The sequence below is a fragment of the Mustela putorius genome, unplaced genomic scaffold, assembly GCF_011764305.1.
Source record: "Mustela putorius furo isolate JIRA1106 unplaced genomic scaffold, ASM1176430v1.1 tig00000095_pilon_pilon_pilon, whole genome shotgun sequence".
In the NCBI taxonomy this organism is placed as follows: Eukaryota; Metazoa; Chordata; class Mammalia; order Carnivora; family Mustelidae; genus Mustela; species Mustela putorius.
This window is the reverse complement of record NW_025421280.1, coordinates 31,611,542-31,635,036: the sequence shown is the minus strand read 5'-3', so window position 1 is coordinate 31,635,036 and position 23,495 is coordinate 31,611,542. Positions and strand designations below refer to the sequence as shown.

The 23,495-nt window shown below is 58.1% G+C and overlaps 1 protein-coding gene across 4 annotated transcripts in view; it reads right to left on the bottom strand.

The window, feature by feature from the left end:
* RFX1 (regulatory factor X1) overlaps positions 1-23,119 on the bottom strand; it is a 30,361-nt gene extending 7,242 nt beyond the window's left edge. The window contains exons 1-10 of one of the 4 annotated variants that reach the window (XM_045083090.1): positions 22,892-23,119; positions 15,801-16,152; positions 8,607-8,716; positions 8,315-8,398; positions 7,491-7,598; positions 6,572-6,688; positions 5,304-5,399; positions 4,551-4,934; positions 3,724-3,818; positions 572-953 (exon numbers count right to left, since the gene is read on the bottom strand). In XM_045083090.1, coding sequence (XP_044939025.1) covers positions 572-953; positions 3,724-3,818; positions 4,551-4,934; positions 5,304-5,399; positions 6,572-6,688; positions 7,491-7,598; positions 8,315-8,398; positions 8,607-8,716; positions 15,801-16,104 — 1,680 coding nt within the window. In that variant the 5' untranslated portion in view covers positions 16,105-16,152; positions 22,892-23,119. Of the gene's footprint in view, positions 1-571; positions 954-3,723; positions 3,819-4,550; positions 4,935-5,303; positions 5,400-6,571; positions 6,689-7,490; positions 7,599-8,314; positions 8,399-8,606; positions 8,717-9,549; positions 9,675-15,800; positions 16,153-22,891 lie in introns of those variants that run through there. The other 3 variants (XM_045083091.1, XM_045083098.1, XM_045083092.1) reach the window with 3 other exon arrangements.
* Between the last annotated feature and the right edge of the window lie 376 nt (positions 23,120-23,495).

Below are 23,495 nucleotides of genomic sequence, written 5' to 3'. Positions count from 1 at the left end.
TAATTATGTGGTCCAGGATGCATTGCTATGTCAAAGGGCCCTAGTTAAAATCACTCCAGACCCCAAGGTCCAAAAGGACGAGGACTGCCATGGGACCACCAGGCCCCGAACTATCTATAGTCACAGAGCTAGTGAGGGGCCCTCCCCCAAGTGACTCCAGATAAGCCCATGTCTGGGTGGAGAGAGGTTATCTCACTGCCTTCCAGATGGACAAAGAACCTTGCTCAGGGCAGCTCCCCCCATGCTGGGGCCTGCCTCTCCCTCCCCTTACTCTATACCTGTCATCAGCTATAATCCCAGGAAACAACGCTTCTTGGGGCACCGCTCTAACAGCTTCATGCATATTAGCTGAGGCCCAGAGAGGCTGAGTAACTTGTCTGGGGCTACCCAGCAAGGATCTGATCCCAGAATACCTGCATCTGAGAACTCTGGTGCAACGCTTACGGTGGCTGATGGTGGCGACTGATCACTCACCCACCCCTACCACCCGCTCCCCCCACCCCCCACCACAGCCCACAGCCCCCCTCTTCCCACTGCCAGACTCTGCTGGGCCCCGAGTTTTGGCACTTACAGTGGCTGGCGAGGCACGGGTGGTGTGGGAGTAGGACTGGCTGGCACTGCCCAGCATGTAGCCGCCCTGGATCACATAGGTTCCCGCTCCGCTGCCGCCGCCGCTGCCGCCGCCGCCGCTGCCACCGCCCCCGCCACCGCCACTGCCTCCCCCGCCGCCGCTGCCGCTGCTGCCACCACTGCTGGCCCCACCCCCGCTGCTGGTGGAGCTGGTGACCACCTGGGTGCCGGACACGTACATGGGCACGGAGCCGGTGCTGGCCACTGCCTGGGAGGTGGCAGGTGTGCTGACCTGGGCGGTGGTGCCCGCGGCTTCGTAGTAGCTGGTGCCCGCTGTCTGGGTGTACAGCGGCGTCTCTGGGTAGGAGTAGGTACTGGAGCGGCTGAGAGAGAAGCAGAGGGAGGAGTCAGAGGGCCAGAGCTGGGTGGTGGGGGGTCTGTTGGGGGGTTCCTGTGGGGCAGACCCCTCCCAGGAAGGTAGCGAGGAGCAGTAGCCCAGTGCAGCCAACAGTCATCTGTGCCAGACCAGGTACCCCCGAGGGCTTGGAGGGGCACAATTTCTCATTTAATCATCAAAGCGGCCCCTGGCATGGGAGTCCACGAGTCAGATGTGAAGAAGCCAAGACAGAATGGCTAGGTAACTTGGAACAGGCCACACGCTTCAGTCAATCCACAAAAAAAAAGTCACGTACCTACTGTATGCTGAAAACTGTTCTAGGCACTGCAGACCCAACAGAGGAAGACAGAGGAAGCCCTGCCTGGGGGCTGATGTGGTGGTGCGGAAGCCAGAGAAGCAAGCACGAAGGTAAATCGAGGACACAGCAGAAGGTGGGCCATGCCCAGGTGGTAAACAAGGCAGGAAGGGGGTGCTGGGGAAGGGGGGGTGGTTTCTATGTCTGCATCCAGTGGCCACCCTGGGGAGCCACTCAGTGATGACTTTTGGTGTGCAGAGGCATGTCCCTTTGAGGCAGTGACATCGTGACCTGGAGCCTTGTCCTCAAGCCGTCCCAGGACCTGGGTCAGAGAATGCAGGCACAAGGCTGAGGTCGTCGCAAGAGTGGGAAAACTGGGTCCATCTTTGGAGGAATGTTAAGAGAAAGGTGACGAGATCCTATGGATGGGTGAGAGAGAAAGAGGAAGGTCCTGCCGAAGAAGCAGCTCCAGAAAATTCTGTCAGGTGAACGGAAGAGGTGAGGAAACGGAAGGATGAGGTTTCTGGAAGAGGGGGGAGACGAGGGCCATTTCGTATCCCCATCTACATGCCCATGGAGGGTGGCAGGTGTCTCATAAGACACTGTGGGGGCACAGTTTCGATTTCGAGCCCTCTTAACATATTAGTGACTAAAAATAACATTAAATGTTAAAAATCCAAAAAGGAAGCAAGGCTGGCCAGGTGGGGCCTGCCTCAGAAGGCACTGTTGGGAGTCTCCCGAAGGAAGCAGGGGGAGGAGACTTATAGGCCTCTGGGGGCAGTGAGGAGAGGGAGGGGGTGTTGGGATTAGTGGGGAATGACAGAAGGCGTGGTCACCGAGGTGAGCCTCCAGCCTGATGGACACCAAGATAAAAGCACCCCGGTCCACGCGTACTGAAATGGCACTGAGCAGCACCAACAGCGCATGGCCTGAAGCGGCACCATCAAGTGCCCTCTCCACCCCACCCCTGGCCCAGCCCGGCCCAGCCCCCACCCCCACACAACACATGCTCCAAAAATACGACTTTGGTAGCTATCTGCTGAATGACAGACTGAATGTGTGCGTCTCTGGATGCGGCCTGGACAGAGCCAGGGAAAGAGGTGCAGGGACTGTGGCTTTGGCCGGGGGTCGGGGAACCTGCTGCCGAAGGGCTGGGCACCCAGTAAAAATCCACTGCGAGAGACAGACAGAGACACACTGCTGCCAACAACTTCGCGCAGCAGAAGAATCTGATGGCAATGCGGGGCTACGTGCAATCACACGTACCAATCACGGCGGGAAGAAGAACAGAAGCAAACCACAGATGCTACTAGGGGAGGCAGAAGAAGCCAGAGTGGTACTGCAGGGCCAGGGCTTGTGCCTCAGCTCTGCTTCTAACACCCCTGGAGGCCCTAGGGGGCAACTGCAAGGCTAAGGGACTGGCAGCACCAGAAATAAATCAATAGAGCTATGAGGTAGGTGGATGCCATGGACCATGACCATGACCATGACTCAGGTGCCAGGGTTATGACCCTTGGGATCTGCCACAGCATCATGACCCCGGGACCAAGTTGCTCTATGAGCAAATCCCTAGCATCAGCCCCACTTAGGACAAAGGTGGGGATGTAAGAAAACAACAACGACAAATGTAAAGAAAACCAATGGAAACTTCCAAAAATTAAAACAACAATCACTATAATCCTGGAATCATTACTACAGATGATAGGAGAGGGAAGGTAGTGGGCGGAGGATCCAGGGCAAGAGGGAGCCAGAGCTGGTGCGAGGGCAGGCCTGAGGCATGGCATCCGCCCGCTGGGGTACCCGGTCATGCTACAATGTGTGTGTGCAGCAGCGGGGGTCAGGGGTCACCGAGGGTCGGCCGGGCGGGCACTGGCCACGTCATTCACGCTCCATCTGCACAGTGGAGCACCACGCAGCCGTTTAGGCAGGGGGACTGGGGGCTACTCAGAGAAACATGGAAGAGCGTCAAGATACACCGCTGGTAGAAGAAATAAGAGACAGAACACTGTGCCTGTTTCTGCACAAAAAAGGGGGTAGTTGCTATTCTCAGAGTATCTCTGGGAGGAAACAAAGAAACTGGTCACAGCACCCCCTTTGGAGCAGGGTTGGGGTCAGCCGTGAAGAGTTCCTCTTTACTGTTTCCCACTCCCTCTTAAGAAATTCTGTCTTGTAAAAATGGAATTTTCTTTTTCCTTCTCTAAAAACCTGGCCCATCTGACTCCAAAGCCCTAAATGATACCAGGTATCATTAGATCAATGACAGCCTTTCCGAAGCTGTGAGGGTCCCCTCCGCTTTCCCCCTGCCTGGTAGCTGTAGGTTATCCTTGGGAAGCACCAGCCCCTGTCACGCTTGGCGCTGGGACTCCGGTGCGCACACACACATACACACAAGTCCTAGCAGGGCCCTGGGCAGACCAAGGTTCCATCTCCCGTCCCCTCCCCCAGCCCTCTGCCCACTCACATGGCACTGGCCGTGTAGCTGGCATCACCACCCTCCACATACTGCACTTGGCTGGAGTACACGTGTGGGACAGGCACCTGCTGGAGCTGCTGCACCTGGCAGGGGAGGAAGGGCACACAGAAGGTCAGGGGTGGGCCAGCTCCTCTGCCTCTGTCCCTAAAGGGCTGCTGGCTGTCCAAGCTCGCAAGGACACCTGGCTCCCCGGCTGGAAGGCTGCATTTCTGGGCTTTCTGAACACATCCTGGACAGGGCCAGGTGTCAGAGGCGCAGGGACTGCACTCTCCACCAGGACTGGAAATCGGGTGAGGATCTGTCAGGAGTGCCAGGACTCTGTGCTTAGGCTGGGGACAGCAAGAGTGGGGCCTGAGGGGACCCCAGGGTCCTACTGTGGGCATGAAAGTTGGACCCCAGGAGGACAGCCAAGCACTGGGACACGGTTGTCGCTGAAGCTAAAGTCAAAGCCAAAGCCTGAAAACTACATACAAACAGTGCCTCAGGGGTGGAGCCTGGAAACTAAGTACAGGATGTTGGGGGCGGAGTCAGAGCTCAGGGGTGGGGCCCGGGTTTGTGGGACAGAGCCTGGAATCACTGACAGGGCCTCGGGGGCGGGGCCTGAGTTTCCCACTCCATCCCCCACCCTCTATGGTAGCGAAGCCTGGGACCAGGAACCTGCCTGGGGTGGGGTGGGGGTCAGAGGCGGGTCCCCAGACTGGCCCCGCCGAGGTTGGGGGCGCCTGACGGGCAGCCCGGGGCCGGGTGCGGGCCGGGGCCGGCGGATCCCGCCCCCGCCCGCCCGATGCCCCCCCACCCAGAAGTCCGCCACCTACTTTGAGGGCCGTGGCGGCCGTGCCGAACACTAGCACCTGGGGGACTCTCTGGATCCTGACCCTCTGGTCGGGGCTGGCTCGGGCCGGGAGCCCGGGCAGTGGCTCGAAGACCACTTTCTGCTGCGGCAGGAGCAGGTGCGGGGGCAGCACGCCCACCAGCTCCACCCACTGCTCGGCGCCCGGCTCGTAATGGGGCGGCGGCGGCTCGGGGCTGCCTAGCTGCGGGACCTCGCCGCTGCGCGCGGACTGGAGCGGCGGCGGCTCCGGGGCCAGCGCGCTCGACCGGGGCCCGGGCGTGGGTGGCCGGGGCGGCGGCTCCGGCGGCGGCGTGGGCCGGGGCTCCTGCTGCTCTGCCTTCCTAGCGGGAAACTGACTGCCTGAGCTCTGGAGGACAAACAGAGATACTGGGGGGTCACCGGGGGCGGCCGCGGGCGGGGTTCCAGGCCTCCGCCGCCCACCGGGTAGCTGAGCTCACGCAGCAACCCGACAGATCTCCCACCCGGTGTCTGTGGAAGGGGAGAAGCCAGATCTTTCTTAGCAAAACCTGAGCCCTTGAACTGCCAGGTGTGTGTGGGGGAGGGGGAAGGGCTGAGTCTGCAGCCCACAGCCCCAGGTGGAGCCTGGGGCCGGGCTGGGGCCCTGGAGGACCCCCAGCTCCCTTCCCTCCCTGCGGCCTGCCAGAACTGCACCCCTCCCCAGCCCAGCCAGGGCCCCATCCCACTTTGCCTCCAGGTAGATGGAGGAGACACGCACCTCTTGGGCCACATGAACTGGCTGGAGCCCCTGCACCGTGAGCTGCTGCACAGGGCCGGCTTTGGGCGCCTGTGGAGTGGCTTGGACCACGGACCTCTGTGGAGGGAAAAGGCAAGTCAGACTGGTAACCGTGGTGCCCTGGTGGCCCACCCATGCCAGAGTACCCTGACACCACGCCCACATGAACTCCTCTTGTAAGGGTCAGGGCAGCCTGGTGGGAAAGGCCACCGTTCTGCCACTTTTCCCGGATCACCCTTCACCAAGTGCCTTTTAGATTCATCACTGCACTGACTCTGGGTGCCCAGTTACAGGTGTGAACAGAGGCTCATCAGAGTGAGGCCCACAGGAAGTGTCAGAACTGAAGTTGAACTTGGGTCTGAGGGAGTCCTTGCTGTTTCCCCCTTACTCTCTACATGGGTTATCCCACACCCCCACATCCCACGGTGCCCTGGGAATCCTGATATCACCATCAGGGCCCACAGAGAGGGGCAGAGGCTGGGGGCAGATGTGGGGGTTGCTGAGCGGTGGATTAGGACTCAGATCCAGGCCTGGAGGGTCAGAGGGTCTGTGGTACTGGCAGGAACATCTGTGAATCCTTCAGGATGAGGTCTGTGCTTTCCTTTGGGGGAAGAGTCTATTCCTTTCATCTGGTTTTCCGAAGGGTTTGGAACCCTGCAACTTGACTGATAACAACCAGATGGCAGAGACGCCTTGCCGCTTAACCTGCTCCAGCTGCCATGACTGGCAGCTCAGAGCAACAGACTCTGGGGGTCCCCAGAATCCACCCTGTAGTCCGAGGAAGAGCCTCTACCCCTCCCAAAGACTGGCCATGGATTTGCAGGTTGGGCCTCCCGCTGGGCTCCCTGGGTGGGGGGGTAAGCCAGGACTTGGCCTTGGGGCTTCCTCTAGGCAACTGAGCCCAAAGAGGCTGCATCTTTTCTCATTGTTTCCAGCGCCTGCTGAGAGCCCAGTGTTAGGTGCCGCCCCCAAATGAGGACCAGATTTCACCTCCCAGCAGCCCCAACCGCCCTGCCCCCAGGTTCCCAGGGCAGAACCCATTATTTAGATGAGGATGCTGAGTCTGGAGTGAGATAGTGGCGCTTGCCAATGGCCTGGGTTGCAGGGGAGGGCGCTGCTGAGGCTGTCCCCCCATCTGCTTGGCTCCCACCAACTTTCCCCACCACAGCTCCCACAGACAGTTAAGGAGGCTGCAGAGGCTGCCTGGCCAGGGCCCTTTGCCCCAGCCACTGCCCGCCTTGGCCTGGCACCTCTTGGGTGACGGGGACACTCTGCTGAACGCCGTGGACCGGCAGCTGCTGCGGCACTGTGCCCGTGGGGGCCGCGGCTGTCTTGCTGGAGGAGCTGTTGGCCTGCACTGGTGACCGCTGCAAGGGAAGGAGACACGGGGCGTCGTCTGGGCACCCAGGCCCTGACAAAACCCTTTTCAGGAGGGCTCTCCCAAGAGCTGTTGGGGGCGGGTGGCAAGCCACAGAGATCTCAACCTCCTCTACTGGAAAGTGGTCAAATTCCATGAATCCAAATGCCAAGTTCCTGCCCCGATCACTCCCAGGCAAAGCTGGGGGTCCGGCCCAGAGGTACTGGTAGACCCATCCTCCCCAGCGAAGATGGCCTCAGCTCAGAGGCCACCCATTGCTGCCACAATCAGACACACTGCAGCCCTCAGGTGAGGGAATCCCCACTTAACAGATGACGTGCTAAAGCACGTGTGGGAAGGGATGTCCCAAGGCCACACAGCTGAGTGGTGGCACCAGGCACTGACCCCAGGCAGACTGACTACAGGTCCCTGTTGGCTCTGGGCCATACTGTGGCACTGCGTATCATCAGCTGTTTCACACAGAAAACACTGGGCTCAGAAGGCTCCAGCGCCCCGGCCAGCATCCCCCAGGAGAAATGGCTGAGCTTGGGGCCCTGACCCCAAGCTCCCGATGCTGCCACCCATGCTCCCAGCTGTCTGTGGCCTACCGGCCTCTGACATCCTCACTGGTGTTTGGGGAGGGGGTCCCCAGAGCCCACCCTGGTAGTCTGAGGGGCCTCTACCCGTCCTGAGTGGGGCTGGACTTTGGAGGAACAAGTGGGCTTGGGGGACAGGGACCCCTCCAGGTGTATGCTGGGGGTACATGGCCAACCTGGGGAGGTACAGGCACAGCTGGTGGGGCCACTACCTACCTCAGGCGGTGAGTGCACCTGCTGGGGGCCGTGCACCGTCAGGGAAACCTGGCCACCCTTGCCGCCTGTGGCTGTGCTCTGCACCACCAGACGCTGCGTGGGGAGAGCCTAGAACCAGGAGGGAAAAGGACCACAGTTCACTCCCAACAGCCCGTCTTGGTTTTCCCAAGCACAGGGCACCATCCCAGGCGACGCCCCAGTGCTGCACACCTCTTAGCTCACAGAACTGCCCCCCAAGTCCCAGTGCGGCCCTAACAGTAACCTCACTTCACAGAGAGGCTCAGGTTGGGAAGAGTGCTTGCCAGAAGTCCTGGACCAGTAAGTGGCAGAGTCAGGGTCTGTGTTCAGGGAGCCCGGCTTCACAGGCCACGCGGGATGGCTCTCACCCTTGAAGCCTGATGGGACTTTGTCCCGTTCTGTGCTGAGCCCTGCCACCCTGCCCACTGCCTTCTGGGGGACAGACCACCACCATGCACTCACAGTCCCTGTGCTGGCTATGGGCTCTTGGCTCCTAACTGGCATTGGGTTCTCTGCTTTGAGACACTGGGGCTGGACCTGAAAGTCGCCTTCCTCACTGCTACTCCTCAGTTCTGTCTATTAAGAGAAGGCGTGCAGATCGTCCTTCCCCGATAGCCCCTGACTGCCATGGTCTCACTTGCCAGAGGCAGCAGGTGGGGAGGCGCCCGAATAGAGCTTTTGTCCTTGATGCTGCTGCGGGCAGATCTGCGCAGGCCACAGGGGGTTGGTGGTGCACCCAGGGCAGGGGTGGGGGGGGTGGGGCAGGGGGAGCACTCTGAGGCCAGGGCTGGGTGTGGCAGCCTTACCTGCTGGGGCACTGGGATGTTGGTGAGCTGGAGGGGTGACACATGGCCCGGCTTGGCCTGCACGCTCGTCTGGACCAGCAGACGCTGTGAGGACAAGGAGTAAGGACCTGAGCCACGCTAGCTTCCCCGGGAAGGCCTGGCCCAGGTGGGTGGAAGCGGGGGCTGAAGTGGGCATCTTGATAAGAACATGGGAGCAGACAGGGGGCAGCGAAGCCAACCACCCGTGACCAAAGTCACCACCGCCCCCTCACGGACACTCCTGACCAGCCCCGGGGGGAGGAGTTTGTCCTACCTGCTGGGTGCCCTGCACCTGCTGAACCACCTGAGTGGGGACTCCGGTCTGGCTGGCTGTGGAGCCTGGGCTGGCCTCTGATACAGTCTCACTGGCCCGCATAGCGCCTTCTGCAAGGACGGGTCACTGGGTCAGCTCTGCCTGTCGTCCCTACCCCCACCCGGAACCTGAGCCTGAACCCACGAGAATGGCCGGGCCTCTCCAGCAATCCTGCCTGCCTCCTGGCCAGCCCTAACACTGCCCATGGGGGTGAGCCCGAAGGACCTTTGGTCCTTGCCAGGCAGAAGCAGCTCCACCCACCCCACCTCGCCCCAAAACCAGACTAGAAGTGGTGGCTGAGGAGCCAAGGTGCAGCAGGGGCCCAGAGGCCTGGATCCCTTTTCCCAACAGATAGGATCCGTGGGCGGTCAGGGACTGGCCTCCTAACCTGGAGTCTCAGCAGCCCTAGAAGGACCAAGGGGCTGGGGCCACCTTCCTCGAGATGACTCCTGGCTTCCCAAGAATAGAAGATGGTCCGAAGAGTGACCCTAGAAGGCCTTGCCAGCCGGTGGCCAAGCATGCCCTCCCTCTCCATGGCCCCAGCCTCCCTGTCCTCAGTGGGACGGGGGCAGGAGGGGGCTTGGAGGGGGACAGGCAGGTACTCACGCTGACAGGCAGCCGAGAAGAGGCAATCGTAGAACATGGTGCCCCTACCCCGCTCCTGCCCCCGTCTCTCCAGGGGAACCTGCCCCACACTCCTCACTCCTCACCCACCTCTTTGGGAACAGCAGGGTGCGCGGGCGGCTTTATACCCGCAACCTTGGGGAGCTAATCCCCCACCCCGTAGATGCAGAGCTCCCCAGCTGCCCTCTTGGAATAAACACCCTCCTCCCCGCAGGCGTGGCCCAAGCATGGCCGTCCCTGGGCTGGGGCCTTGCTATGAAGTCAGGAGGGAGGCTGGTACCTGGAGATGCTATCGGGTGGGCACAGGTCAAGTTTCATGCACATCTCACTGAGTGATTAAGAAGGGAGCTGAAAAGGGGAGAGGCTCAGAGGGCAAGTGTCCTTGAGAGATGCTGGATGGAAGACCCCCCCACCCAATCCCCAGCCAGGACACCATCCACCCTGCCCCCTCCATGAGGCCTCGCTTGCTCCCAGCAGTTCCAGAGGACAGGCTGGGGCTGTGGGGCGCATATGTGCCTGCCCTTCCTCCGGTCTGCTACCAGCAGCCAAGGTCCCAGTGCTACCTCGTGGTGGGGGGAGGGGGTCCCCTGGCAGGACAGGAGGGGGTGTGGAAGGAGTAATAGGAGTAACTAGAGTGTTTCCAGTGGCCCAGGTGCTGTGCTAGGGTCTTCCTGGGTAGCTGGAGACAGAAAGAACTTTTATTACCCCCATTATGGGATAATAAAAGTTCACCCAGCTGGGAACTGACATGCCAGGAGGCTGGCCTGTTATCTGTGCCCACATAAACCTCACATTGTGCATGGAAATCTAGAGCCTCAGGTCATGCTTGGGCTGACACCCCGAGGGCAGTGGTGACCCGTAAGGTGAGGGTCTATGGGAACACTATTTAAGGACCAGAGCATCCCTAGCCTCCAAAGTGAGAAGCTGGGCCTCAGCTATGTAGGGACACAGGGAGAGGGGGCCTGGCCAGGGCAGAAGTGCAGTCCCAGGTAGATGCAAGAACCTCAGGGACCAAGTCCAGGGCAGGGCTCATGAATGTGTTATGTACTGGGTGTAGGGGGAGTGGCGGCCAGATGTGGGAGGTGGTGCTGGGGGAAGCCTCCCATTGGCCACACGTGGGACGGGCACTGGAACCACCTCAGGCCTGCCTGGCCAGCTGCCTCTGTAGCCAATTCCAGGAGACACCATCTCCTCCATTTGGCTACACTCTTCCCCTGCATCTAGTTAGGCTTCTCTGAGCAGTGAGGGAGGGAGAGCCCTCACTGAGAGGGGCCCCTGGGGAGAAACCCGAGAAAGCCCTAAGTCACGTGTGGGGCCGTGATACACCTGGGTGTCTGTGTCTGTGGGACACGGGGAGCCAGTCCCAGCCCAAGGAATGGCACCCAACTGAGGCGGCCTCGGATGGGTTTTTGCCTAGTTCAGGGTGGACAGTGAGTGGGGGTCTGGCCCCAGCTACCCGGGCCTGGAGGCTCGGAAGAAAATGCCGAGGCTGATCCTTCAGTCAGTGGGACCCTTAGCATTTGGGAGGCCTGGGGAGCTGCTGATATCAGGGATCTGCCTGGGATGGGGAAGCCCCAGGAAACAGTCTAGGCTGGCTCTCAAGGCTGGGACCCTCACATCTGCCAGGCATGCCGGGCTGTACCCTGAGGATAAGCAGGTGAGATTCTAGAGTCTACTGTCCGGATGAAAGGCTTCCTGTGTGTGTCAGTCCCTGCTTGCCCATGTCCTGCCCTCGTTTTGTGTGTGTGTGTGTGTGTGTTGGGGGTTGGCGTATTAAGTCTGCAAGCCTCTGCATCTGTCTGTCCGCCTTCTCCATTCTGGGCATGTGCATGAGACCAGGGAGGGCCCCCACAGTCTCAAGTCTGTAGTCAGGAAGTGGCAGCTGATTTCCTGTCCCTCAATCTGATGAGCATCTCTTCCTCCCTGCGCCCTGCACTTCCCCACTGAGACCTGTTTATGTCTCCAGTGCCGCGAGCTCTGAGGGGGAAGACTGTAGGAAGCCCGAGAGGCTGGATGACGAGCTGGGGCCCCACGCCTCTCGGATGGCGGAGGCGGGGGGCGTCTGGCTCCCTCCCTCCTGATCCTTTGCTCCTGGAGAGGACTTCAGTCAGGGCCTCTGAAAGGGCCGGTGGCTCCTGGGTCCCTTGTCTGTCCTGACCATTTCCCCAACTGTGCTGGGAGATGCTGAGAAACAGCCCCCCATCTCTCTCACGGACACAAATCTTGCTGGATTCCCAAGACTCCGAGTGTGAGAGAAGCAGGGAAGAAAGGCTAGCCGCGGATGTCCCTTTAGCCCAGCGCTGTCTGTCGCGGGCAGGTTTGCTTTCACCTTCCTGGGGGTGGCTGTCAGGACCCACAGTGTCCTCCTTCTGCCCTGAGTTTCGGGTGCGAGTGTGGCAACCTGCGAGGACAGGGCCTTACAGATCTAGAGGGCTGTTCCTGAGCAGGGAAACTGGAGCTCCCTTCCCATCAGCTCCAAAGACACCTTAGGGCAGAGCCCACGAGGACCGGGCTGGATGAGCTGCCTGTGGTGCCAGCTGCCAGCTGGCTTCCAGCCTGGGCTCCAAGGTGGGTCCGGGGCCCCGCCTGTCCCCTCCCTGTCCCCTCCCTCCCCTCCCCGGATCCCTGGTCAGATCCGATTGCTCTGGCTCCTGCGGAGCCCCAGGCACCTTGCTGCAGCCTTTGCTGGTGTCAGTTACCCCCCACCCCCACCCCGCCACGCCTGGGACAGGCTCAAGTGGCCCAAAGGCTACCCTTAGCTGAAAAGGGACACTAGCCCAGGAGAGGGTCACAGAGGAATGCTGGGAAATCACTGCAAGGGGGTGGGGGAAGGGTAAAGGGGGCCAATGGAATGACAAGGTGCAGCCAACCTCCTCTTCCTCAGAAAAGGTATCAAGGAAGCATCACCCAGTCACCCTTCTGAGGACGGCCTCACTGCCGCTGGAACAGGGAGCAACAGGATAGCACCATCGTCAGCACTTCCCCTATGAAAGGCCGTCAAGGTACCATGAGACCAAAGAAGGAATCCTGAGACTTGCACCAGCAGCCCATTCACTGCAGCCCAGCAGCACAGACCGGCCTTGTGGTGCGATGGGGGATCTGGGGAGCGGGAACAAAGGCCTTGACCTCTAAGCACCAGAGACCCCCGGGGGCATGCAGCAGGAACTGGAGAGGCTGAGGAGGAGAGACGAATGTGCCGGGAGTCGGGGTGCTCTGGGGCCTCGAGCCATGTGCCCTCTCCGGACCCTTGCCCTGAGGACCCTGGAGCCCCAAAGCAGCCAAAGCCAGCACCTAGGAGGTCTAGAGCCAACGGGATGCCCTGTAGGCTGACCAAAGTCCTCCAGCAGTGACAGGCGAGGCCTCCCACCTGCTCTCAGCTGCCGGGGGCTAGCAGACTGTGAGGGCTGCGGTGGGTCGGGCCAGAATTCTAGTGGCTGTTCATGGGCACAGGGACACGGCAGACAGAGCCTCGCCCTCAGGGACAAGAGATGGACATCCTCACCATCGTCAGCACTTTAGGTGACATGAGTGTTAAGAAGAAAAACAAAGCAAAGTGAGGACACAGGGCATGAGCAGTGGAGGTGGGGGGTGTGGGCGTCAGGGAGGCAGCATCTGAGCCAAAGACACCAGAACACAAGGGCCGAGCCACCAGGGGCTTGGGGACGGAGTGCTCCAGGCAGAGGGCACTGCAAATGCAAAGACCTGGAGGCCAGACTGAGCCTTGTGGGCTTTTGCCGCTGCGGGAAGGCCAGGAGGGCTGGAGCAGGTGTGGGAGGGAACGGATGGGGCCGGCTGAGGCTTGGTGGGCTGACAGGCCTTCAAGACCAAAGTTGGGGGCGCCACCTGGGTGGCTCAGTGGGTTAAGCCGCTGCCTTCGGCTCGGGTCATGATCTCAGGGTCCTGGGATCGAGTCCCATATCGGGCTCTCTGCTCAGCAGGGAGCCTGCTTCTCTCTCTCTCTCTCTCTCTCTCTCTCTGCCTGCCTCTCCATCTGCTTGTGATATCTCTCTGTCAAATAAATAAATAAAATCTTTAAAAAAAAAAAAAAAAAAAAAAAGACCAAAGTTGGGAGGCTAGGCAATTGTCAGCAGGGGATCCAGGCAGTGTGGAGCTTTTAAAGCCCTTCCCTAGTGGAAGGGGCCACAGGGGCCAGCCGTCCTCAGAGGAGAACGCCAAAGTCACGGTTTCTCAGGCAGTGAGTGACTCCAGGGCCATCTGCCTCAGAATCATCTGCATCGAACTGGGCTTTGATGGGCTCCCTCCTGGTCACTGCAGGGGTGGACAGTGACCGGCGAGGGCGGAGGCTGAACTGGGCTGGGGGCCCTGGAGGTGGCAGAGGTGGTAGTTTCTGGGAGCAGAAGCGGGGACGCGAGGGCTGGCTCTGAGATGGGCCGGGCAGGAGTCCATGCTGACCCAGGCCCAGGGCTGCTGTTTGTTAGGATGAAAAAGTCGCAGAAGAGGGAGGGTGTGATTGGATGAGGGGAAAAATCCAAGGTTCTACTCGGCAGTGCTGGCTTGAGGGGCCCGTTCCATCCTGAGTGGATGCGTCACAGGTGGCTGGGGTTCAGGGCCGTAGCCCAGGGCACAGGCCGTGACGTGGGCATGTTGTTAGCACCAAGGTGGCAGTGGAAGCTGAGACGCTGGACTAGGCCCCCATGAAGGGCGAAGAGGAGGAAGCAGCAAAGGGGATGGAGAAAGGAGGCGGGCAAGTAGGTAGAGGCAGGGGGCGGTTCCGGGAGGAAGGGGACAAGTACGTCAGGTACTTCCGGGGGACCGAGGAAGAGGAGCACCAAGAATGAGCAGCAGATGGGCAAGGTGGGGGCTGTGGGCGACCGGAGTGACTGGGGTGCAGGAGGGCAAAGGCAGAGGCAGCAGAGGAGAGAGCACGGGTTAAGGAAGGGAGGGTGAATCCTCCAAGGAATTCCGACTTCAAAGGAAGTGAAGACGCGGGCAGCAGCTGCAAGGGCACAGGAACCGGGGTTTCCGATTAAATCGGAAGGTGTCTCATCTCAGCAGCTCGGCGGGAAAGACTGGCAGGAGAGGGACCAAGCCATAAAGCCGTGGAGGGGTTGGCCTCGGATTCGCAGAGCTGGTGGCTCCAGATGACCCTGGGAGGGGAGAGGCTGGCTCAGGTGAGATGGGGGCCTTCTTGATACGTGGTGGCACCTGTTCCCAGGGAGGTAGGCAGTGGGGTCAGGCGTAAGGAGCACGGAATCAGACAAGACGATGGAGGTGGGGGTGGGTTTCTTGTTGGGGTCGGGGGAGCATGCTGGTGAGAAAACCTAGCAGAATGACTGGGCGGTGCCGGGAACAGGCCAGAGATTTGTGGCCTGGGGACCCTGGCCACGTCCATGGCTGGTGCTCTCACATGGCTCTCAGGTGACATCCCTCCAGACCAGTCCCTGTGGTAAAGAGTCACCACCCTCATCCCTCTCTGGGGACCTCCACACTGCCAGGAGCCTAAAGGATGCTGCTCAGGGACCCGGCTACACCTGCTCTGGTCCCATGGGGCCATGTCAGCTGTGATGTGTCACTCTACATTGCCCTATCTTCCTAAACCCAGTCTTGACCTGCCCCTTCCCACAGCCTCCCAAGATACCTTTATGATTTCCATCCATTCCTTTTCCACTCTGGAAAAATCAGGCCGGGGTGGAGTGTGTGGTTCACCACATTCTCCCCGCTCCGCTAAACACACTGGAAGCCACAGATGATGCCCAGTCCTGGTCTGAGCTCCACCTTCTCAGGGGAATGACTGCCTGCCCTGACCCTCTGCTCCCAGTTCCTTCTGCTCGGCCCAGCTCGGCCCATCTCCATCCTGGAAGAACTGGGGCATGGGGAAGATGGCCCAGGCAGGAATCAGGGTGCCACAACCTGAGCTTCTGGATCACTTTCTCCATGGCTGTAAGGGGAGCCACCGTGAGAAATGGGTCCTTGGCCATATGATCACGAAATTGCCCAACCAATGGGCCTCCCTCGGCCCCTGGGTCCCACCAGAACCGAAAAGGTTGCATCTCGGGGAAGGCCTCCCAGCTGGCCTCCATGAAATGCCTCCGTGAACACCTCGCACGTATCCCGAGCTCACGAAGCTGTTACCAGCGCTTTACGGAGGAGGAAACAGGCAGAGCAGCCGAGGGTGTGGTAAGGAACGACCCAGGCCAGGAGTGCAGCCGCTGCGCCCTCACCTTCCATCTCTGAGAGATGCTTGCGAACTTTAAGTCTCCCACCCAGTCCTTCCCTCAAGTGGCAGTTTACTTGGGGACAGAGACAGAAACAGCCCTAAGAGCTGCCCCAGTGGGAAGGAGTTTAGGTGGACAGAAGCCTCGCTGCTTGGCCTAACAACTCCTTCCCCAGAAACACCCTCCCAAGTCTCCCAGGGGAAAGCCAGCGGATCTGAAAGCTGCCGTGCTGGTGACAGGCACACTGACAGCAGGAGGGCATCACTGTGCCCCCCACACCCAGGATACCTGGCTCCCCAAACTCCTCTCTGAGTTATTCACAGAGCACGCTGGCTCCGAGCGCGTGTCCACTTACCAGAGACGGTGACCACGATGTACTGCTGGGACGCCGGGGACGGGGTGGGGGCACCGGCCGGCTGCGAGGGCGTGGGGGTGGCCGGCAGCTCTGTCACGTACTGCTTCTGGCTGCCTGGTGGCTGCGCCTGGGGCTGGGGGCTCTGCAGCTCAGTGACATACTGGGGCTGGGGGGTGGCGGCGGTGGCAGGCGGCTGGGGGGGCTGGGGCGCCGCTGGTGGCGGCGGGGGCTGGGGCGGGGCCTGCGGTGGCGGGGCTGGCTGCGGGGCTGCTTGAAGCTCGGTAACGTACGCTGGTGTTGCCATGCCAACAGTGGGGAAAATGATAATAAATAAGGCTTTTTTTTTTTCTTCCTTGGGAAGAAGAAGAGGAGGAGGGAAACAGAAAAAAAAAAAAAAAACAAAAAGGAAAAACAAGAATTAATCGACAAGCAGAGGAAACCAGGGACAGTTCCTGGCTCCCTAGAGACATGTTTAGGTTCGTCACTAACTTAATTAAATCTGGCGGCTGGTGGCCAGATCCAGCCAGCCCATCACTGAGGGGAACTGGTTACGGACTGAGACTGATCTCTGCCTCTTCCACTCACCCCAGTCCAGGACTTCTGCCTTCTTCCTCCCCAGGCCCTGGTGCCCGGAGGACCCCTGTGCTAAAAAGGAAGGTTTGGGACGGTGGGAGACACACGGCCCCTCTCTCCCAAGGGCTCATTTAGCCTGTGTGTGTGCGGGCGGAGTGCTTCCTCTACATTGTTTCATTTTAAACTTTGCAACAACCTTGTCTGGGTTTGGGTCTGCTCGGCCAGATGAGGAGCTGAGGCTCAGAGAGGTTGAGGAACTTGACCCAGACCACACAGCAGGCGGAGGCGGAATCCTGGGCATTCTGAGCACGGCAGCAGTTGGCTAACTGCTGGAAGGTAAAGTCTTGGGGAAAGCTGCCTACGGAATGGCCTGTCCCAGTTCCCTACATGCCTGTTGTTTGGGCTTGGATTCTTGGCTGAGTATCATTTCCAGTGGGGCGCCAGAAAGGGAAAGGTGTTTGAGTCCGAAAAGCCCTTAGAGCAGCTTGTGGCCACAGGGACTTTCAGGCCCTTGAATAAACCAAAATGGGCTACAATACCAGATATGAGCTCATCCCAGGAAGAGTGCCCTTCTGAGTCCAGGGGCGCTGGGCTGAGAGCAGGCCCTAGGCACCGGGCAGGCTCACCAGTCACTGCTGACCTCGGAATGGGACTGGCCCAACCAGGCAGAGGTAGCTTTTTGGGCTGCTGAGGGCTTGTATTCCCTCTCCTGGGTCCTGGTCTAGGCAACCCATCCCTCTTGCCTAGCTCTGTCCCTTCTAGCTCACGGCCCCCCATGCCTGTGCTAAGCGCCACCCTCTCTCTCACCCCAGCCCTGCCTCATCCGAAGAAGGGCACATGGCTTCCCTGCTGCCCACACTAACCGGTGCCATCCCCAACCCCTGAGCATTTGAGGATGGTGGAACCAACACTGGAGTGGTAATGAGGAGAAGCTCCAGTCCCCATACTTTCGTGGCCCCTGCCTGGCCCAGGGAAGTATTTAAGTTGAATAGTCCTGCCTGTGTTCGGTTGTCAGTGACACTCGCAGGCACTCCAAGCCCCCAGGGCCACTGAGCCAGAGGTCTTTCTGCACTAACCCTGGAGCACCTCTGTGCCATCATGCGCCAGGGGGCGGCCCTCCAGCCACGGGTGGCTAAGAGTAGGATTTGCAAGAGGAAGGGGGTGGGGAAAGCAACACCGTGTGAAGGGTGCCCAGCAACTGGTAAAAGACGATTTGAATCCAGGTCTTTCTGATCTCCAGATGTGTGTCCTTAGCCTCCAGCCCTACTTGGAGCCAAGCACGGGGCTCGTTTTATTTCTTACACTCAGTAGATAGCATCACCTCTGTGATCACCACAGAGATTCAACACCTGCCACCCAAAAGAAAAAGTCACTTTCCCCCAGATCCTGCCCTCCCAAACTCCTTTCTGCCAGCATCAGAGGGGCTAGCTACCTCCTGGGGGCTCGTCACATCACTGGGTCCAAACTCTGGTCCAGGCCAGGAGCTGATCAGGTCTGTCTGCCTGGTGTCAGACCCACCTCGACATGAACCCTGACCTGCCTCTTCATTCACAAACATGTTACTGACCTTCCTCTGGGCCTCAGTTTCCCCATTTGTACTGGGGATAATGAGGATACCAACTCAGAGGGCTGTCAAAAGGATCCAATGATACAAGCCCAGTGCCCAGGAAGGGCTGAGACGTGGAAGCCATTCTTATCCTTGAACTGAACAAATGCCCATGCCAGGTGGAGATGGAGAAGCGAGGGGAAGGAAACACACATTCCTCGGGCTCTAGGAAGGAGGTGCCCAAAGGGAAATCCAACTCTGGTGTTCATCAGCATCACCTGAATAGCTAGTTAAATGCAGAGTCCTGGGTGCTTCTGCCCAAGGAGTCTGGGATGGCCCCAGAGTCTGCTGTTTGAGCTGACTCTCCCTCAGGAGGATTCCAAGCTTGCTGACCTTGAGGGAACTCTCTGGAAAACCCTGGCCTGGGCTTTCTGGGCCCTAGCAGAGTGTGCTCCCTTGGTACCGCCCACAAGGAAAGGGCTTTCAAAGCTCCACACTTGCAGGTGTTTGCTCCTCCTTGAGCTACAAAGCCCGCATGCCCCATCCCTTCCACTCAGGGGCAGGGGAAGGAGGTGACATCAAAGACTGAAAGGCCAAGCTTGAAAAGGTGAAGGGGAGATTAATGAAACAGTTAAACCCACTTCTCTACGGGAGGCCCTCTCAGCACTGTCATTGTCAATCTCTAGGAGGGCAATTCAGGATACCAAGTGTCCCACAATTATTCCATTTGTGGATGACTAGGTTAAGCAGAGATCTGCAGGGTGCTCTCTAGAGAGAAATAAGTCACAAATATTAAACAGTATGAGATCCCTTTCTTTCCAATACAGGGAATACGAAACAAGGAAGTCCCTCAACAAATTTGTCCTTGGCAATGAAACTGCCAAGAAAAGCACCAATGGCTGCATCTAACTTCAAAGCCAACAGCTGTTTTTGGAGAATGTTTGAATCAATTACTTCAGATCAGGGCCAGCAAACTTCCGTAAAGGGCCACAGCCCAAACTTTTGCCTTTGCGGGCAGACAGCCTAGCCTCTGTTGTAACTACTCAACTCTGCCACTGCAGTGGGAAAGCAGCCATAGATAATATGTAAACAGACGAACATGGTTATGTGCTAATAAAATTTTATTTATAGACAATGAGATATGAATTTCACATAGTATCACATGTCCTGACATTTTATTTGGGCCACAAAATTTTCTCTTTTAATTCCTTCCTCAATCATTTAAAAGTATAAAAAAAATTATTCTTAATTCACAGGCCACACAAAACCAGGTGGCAGCCACAGTTTGCTGACCTCTGGTTTGGATTCCAGATTCTATAACTGAATGGTTTATGTCTTGCACAAGGCCCTCCCAAGGAAATGGAAAGAAAACTCCCTTTCCTCATCTGCAGAATGGCTCTCTTGAGGAACTTGCAGTGGAATAGGGAAAATAAATACAAGGATATAGGTTTCCTTCATCTTCTATATCCAGTTAGTTTTCAGGACTTCTCAATGATTCCTTCAAAATAGATCCTAAGGCTGGACACTTCTCTCCACCTTCATCAATACCCTGCTACTCTGACCAGTCTCCATCTCTTACCTGGACCCCTCCAACATCCTCCTTACTGGCTCCACGCTCCACTCTGGCCTCTATAGTCCTTAAGATCCTTTGAGGGCACCTGGGTGGCTCAGTCGGTTTAGCATCTGCCTTTGGTTTGGGTCATGAACCCAGGGTCCTGGGATCAGGTCCTGCACTGGGCTCCCTGCTCAGCAGGGATTCTGCTTCTCCCTCTACCCCTGCCCTCTGCTTGCACTTTGCTCTCTTGCTCTCTCTCAAATACCTTTTTTTAAAAAAAAATAAGATCCTTTGAAAGCACAAATCCTATCTTGTCGCCCATCTATTCAGAAGGCTCCACAGCTCTTATCACAGAGACGAAATAAAATCCAGAGCCCTTCCCAAGCGTTATGGGGCCTTGAGGTCCTTCCTATCTCACCTTGAATGTTCTAGTCAAACTGGCTCTTGCTCCTAGAATGCTCCAGGCCTCCTCTGCCTCAGGACCTTTGTACCAGACTCTTCCACCTGACTGACATGCTCTCCTCACCTCTACCCCCATTCTCTGCTGCTGGCTGCTTATCATTCAGATCTCAGCTTATATGTCACCTTCTTGGGTCTCAGGTGTACTCTCCTCCCCCAACCCCAAGTACTCTGAAGCACACACTCCTATTTTGTTTTCTTCCGGGCCCTGTATTTCCTTGTTTGTTTATTTTCATATTCATAGTTCCCCTTTCCTCCATGACCAGAGATACAAGCTCCTCAATAGCAGAGACCCTGCCTGCCTTGCCCATTACTGTACCTCCAGCTCCTAGAACACTGATGGGCACACAGTTGGAGCTCAACTTTTACTGTCAAATACGTGTCCCCATGCCAGGAGCACCCTGCTAGTAAGTGTCAAAGGCCAGTTTGAGTTTACCAATTGATGAGCCCTTGTGAACCAGTTCCTGCCTCCTGCCTCTGCCGGCAGCAGGCTTCAGCAGCAGGGGTGGCTGGTGCCCAATGGCCCAGAATGGGGCACCCAGCCCAAGAAGAGCACTGTCCGGTGGGTATCTGCAGACCACGTCCCTGGGGAAGTCTGTCTGGCCCATCCCTGAGCTATTGAGACGTACATGGAGAGGGAAAGGCAAGGACTTCAGCTCCATTCCCACGACACCCACACCCCTGGCTCACCCAGCTGCCTCTTGGAAGCCTTGGGGCTGAGTCTGGGCCCAGGCCCAGGAGAATTTTTCTTTTTGGCTACTCTCCTAAAGCGGCAGAAAGGCTATTCAGGATCAGGGGGAATGACATTTTCTCACTAGAAACTGGAGTCCTGGTATCCAGCTTCCTGGGATCTCTGTCATCTCTGTCATCAGCCCACACAGCCGAGCAAGTGAGTCAACCTTTTAAGCCACTAGGCTCTCACCCAATTCAAAATGATAAAAATAAATGTGAGCGGTGTAATTCAGAGAGCTGAGCGAGAAGGGCCAATCCTGAGAACAACAGTGGCAGCTAAGAGCATCTGAGCAATTACTAGGTATCTGATGCTCAACGTGTATTCTCTTACGGGATCCATAACAGTGATATGAGCTCAAAATGATTACCAATGATCACTGCCCCTAGCTTAGACAGGGGGAAACTGAGGTCCAGAGAAGTAAAGTAATGCATCCACAGGCACACAGCTAGAAAGCAGTTGATTGTTTCCAAAAGCAAACCAAACCAGTGCTCTCTACCCTCGTGGAAAGACCCCTTTGGGCTTGGGCCCTTCAAATACAAAAGTTACGGCAGGGGAGAGGCAGTTAACAAGACTAGGTGATCGGTAGTATCACCTTCTGCTCAAAGTCTGCCTTTCCAACAGGTGATGATGACCTTTCAGGCAGACCTGGCATTTCCATATTGGTACTGAAAATTAATCTCCACCCTTCCTAAGCTTCCAAGGGGTCCTGTCTCCTCTCAAAGAGGACCTGGTCTAGAAAAAGTCTCTGGAGAAGTGAGACACTCCCCCACGCAACCTGATCTCAAATTCTTGAGGGAAAGCTTTAGGAGAGCCTGAAATAATTCTTCTCCTTGAAGTTTAATGATTTTAAAAGAAAAAGGCTGAAATTTGCACACCACCACTCTGCTCTGCTGATGCCAAGCTCCAAAGCAAGACAGAGAATAAGCAAAGTGGACTTGGCCCAGCTGGCTGTTTGAAAAAAATAAACTCTTCCTCAAGCTGGCAGATCCTGTTGCCCGGCAAAGCAGTCGCTCAGATTCTCCTGTAACAAACATGGAACACTTCCCTTTCCCTCTGATCTTGATGTCCTGCGCCTGCCCACATGGCTCTGGAGGCCGGTACCTCCTCAGTGACATGTGACCCGGTTGACACCAACTCGACTGACACAAAAACATGTGTCTGGCCAAGAGAAGCAGTTTAAGAAATCTAAGAAACTTCCTCGGCGCCATTTGCTAACCATCCCCAGAAGGGGAGACCTTGATGGGTAGAATGGTTAGAAATCAATCCAGCTCCAGAAAACAAATCCTCTGCTCAGGGACACCAGACCTAAGAGCACAGCCCACGGAGAAGCATTCGAGTTTCTGTGCTGTCTCAGTCACCCGAGATCACTCCTCCCTGCCATGGGCTCCGATTTCTGCAGACTAAATCCTCCCGGCGAAAGCCATATTCCTAGCCCACAGCTTCTCCACGAAACTTTGTTCCCCTTTGCCTTCTCTCAGAGAGAAGGCAGATTTATGAGCGGACAGCGGTGTTTGAAATTAAGATTAGCTAACAGTTCTATCAAACCACATTCAAAAACAGCACATGGGGTAAAAGTTCAAAGATGAGCCCTAAAGAAATTTCTGAAAGGAGTCAGGAGTCCCTGAAATGCAGAAAAGGGACGACAGCAACGATTCTCCCCACTTCACAGGATGGAAAACTGAGGCCTGAGATGTGGCACACACTGTGTACTGGGAATGACTGGGCAAGGGGAGGGGGGATTCTAAAGCGACGCGGCCCAGGTGGCCTCCCATCCCTTGGGCACGCTGTAAGGCCCAGGCGGCAGCTGCCCCACCCGGTTCCCCCCAAGCCCCCGGAACCCGTCGGCCCCGCCCACACCTACGACCTGGTCCCGCCCACTCACCTCGGCCCCGCCTCGCCCCTCCCTCGCTCCCATTGGCCCAGCCTCCCCAGGCCCGCCTCTTCGCACCTCCCAACATATAAAAGCCCCCCGCCCCGTCCCGCCGACCTCCACTCGCCGCCGGCCTGCTAGCGCCCGCCCCTTGCGGGGGCTGGGCCCCGGACCCCAGGGGCGGGTGGTGTCGCCCCAGCCGGGCCCCGGCCCCCTCCCCCACGGCCCCGACAGTCGCCGCCGCCATTTTGACCGACCGCCCCTTCCCCCCGGACTATGATTACAGCGACACCCGCCGCCTGGGCCCCGCCGCCGTCCCTGGCCCGGCCCGCCACCCTGGGGCCGCCCCGGTTACCTCGGCTTCTTCCTACTTCTGTCCGCAGAAGGGCTTTCCAGAGGTCTCGGAGGCGATGTTGGGAGGGGGACGGAACGTGCCGGGGTCCCTGGGCCGGGTGGGGGGGGTGGGGGTGGGGGTCGGCCGGGCGGTTGTTGTTGTTGACTCGCGTTGCCGGGTTGCTTGGTCGCCACGACTACCGTGGCTATGGCGCCTCCGTTTCCCTCACCGGGGCAACTGTTGCTACCCACCCTACACACGTCACTGGCGGGGGCGGAGTCCCGGGTGATTGGCGGCGCCGAGAGAAGTGATTGGACGGGGCTAGGTCCTGCTCCTAAACTATTGGTCCCAAGTCACGCTTTTCAACACACTCTCGACTTCTCAGAGCTCTGATTCATCGGTGTGCATGTCCATCAAAGGAAACTGAGCCCTCAAAGGCAGGAGAACCCGTCACTCCCGCAAGGAAGCCGCGGCCTAAGAATAAAGGGGTGGGGTCTGTGAGGTAGGGATTGGTTTGCGGCTGTAAAACCTGCCTTATGTTTCCCCTAAGGGGACGTCAGTCTATTCCAAAGGTTTGCCGCGCTCCCTGGCTGGGAACCGTGCGCATGCGCGCTACGCAAGGCCA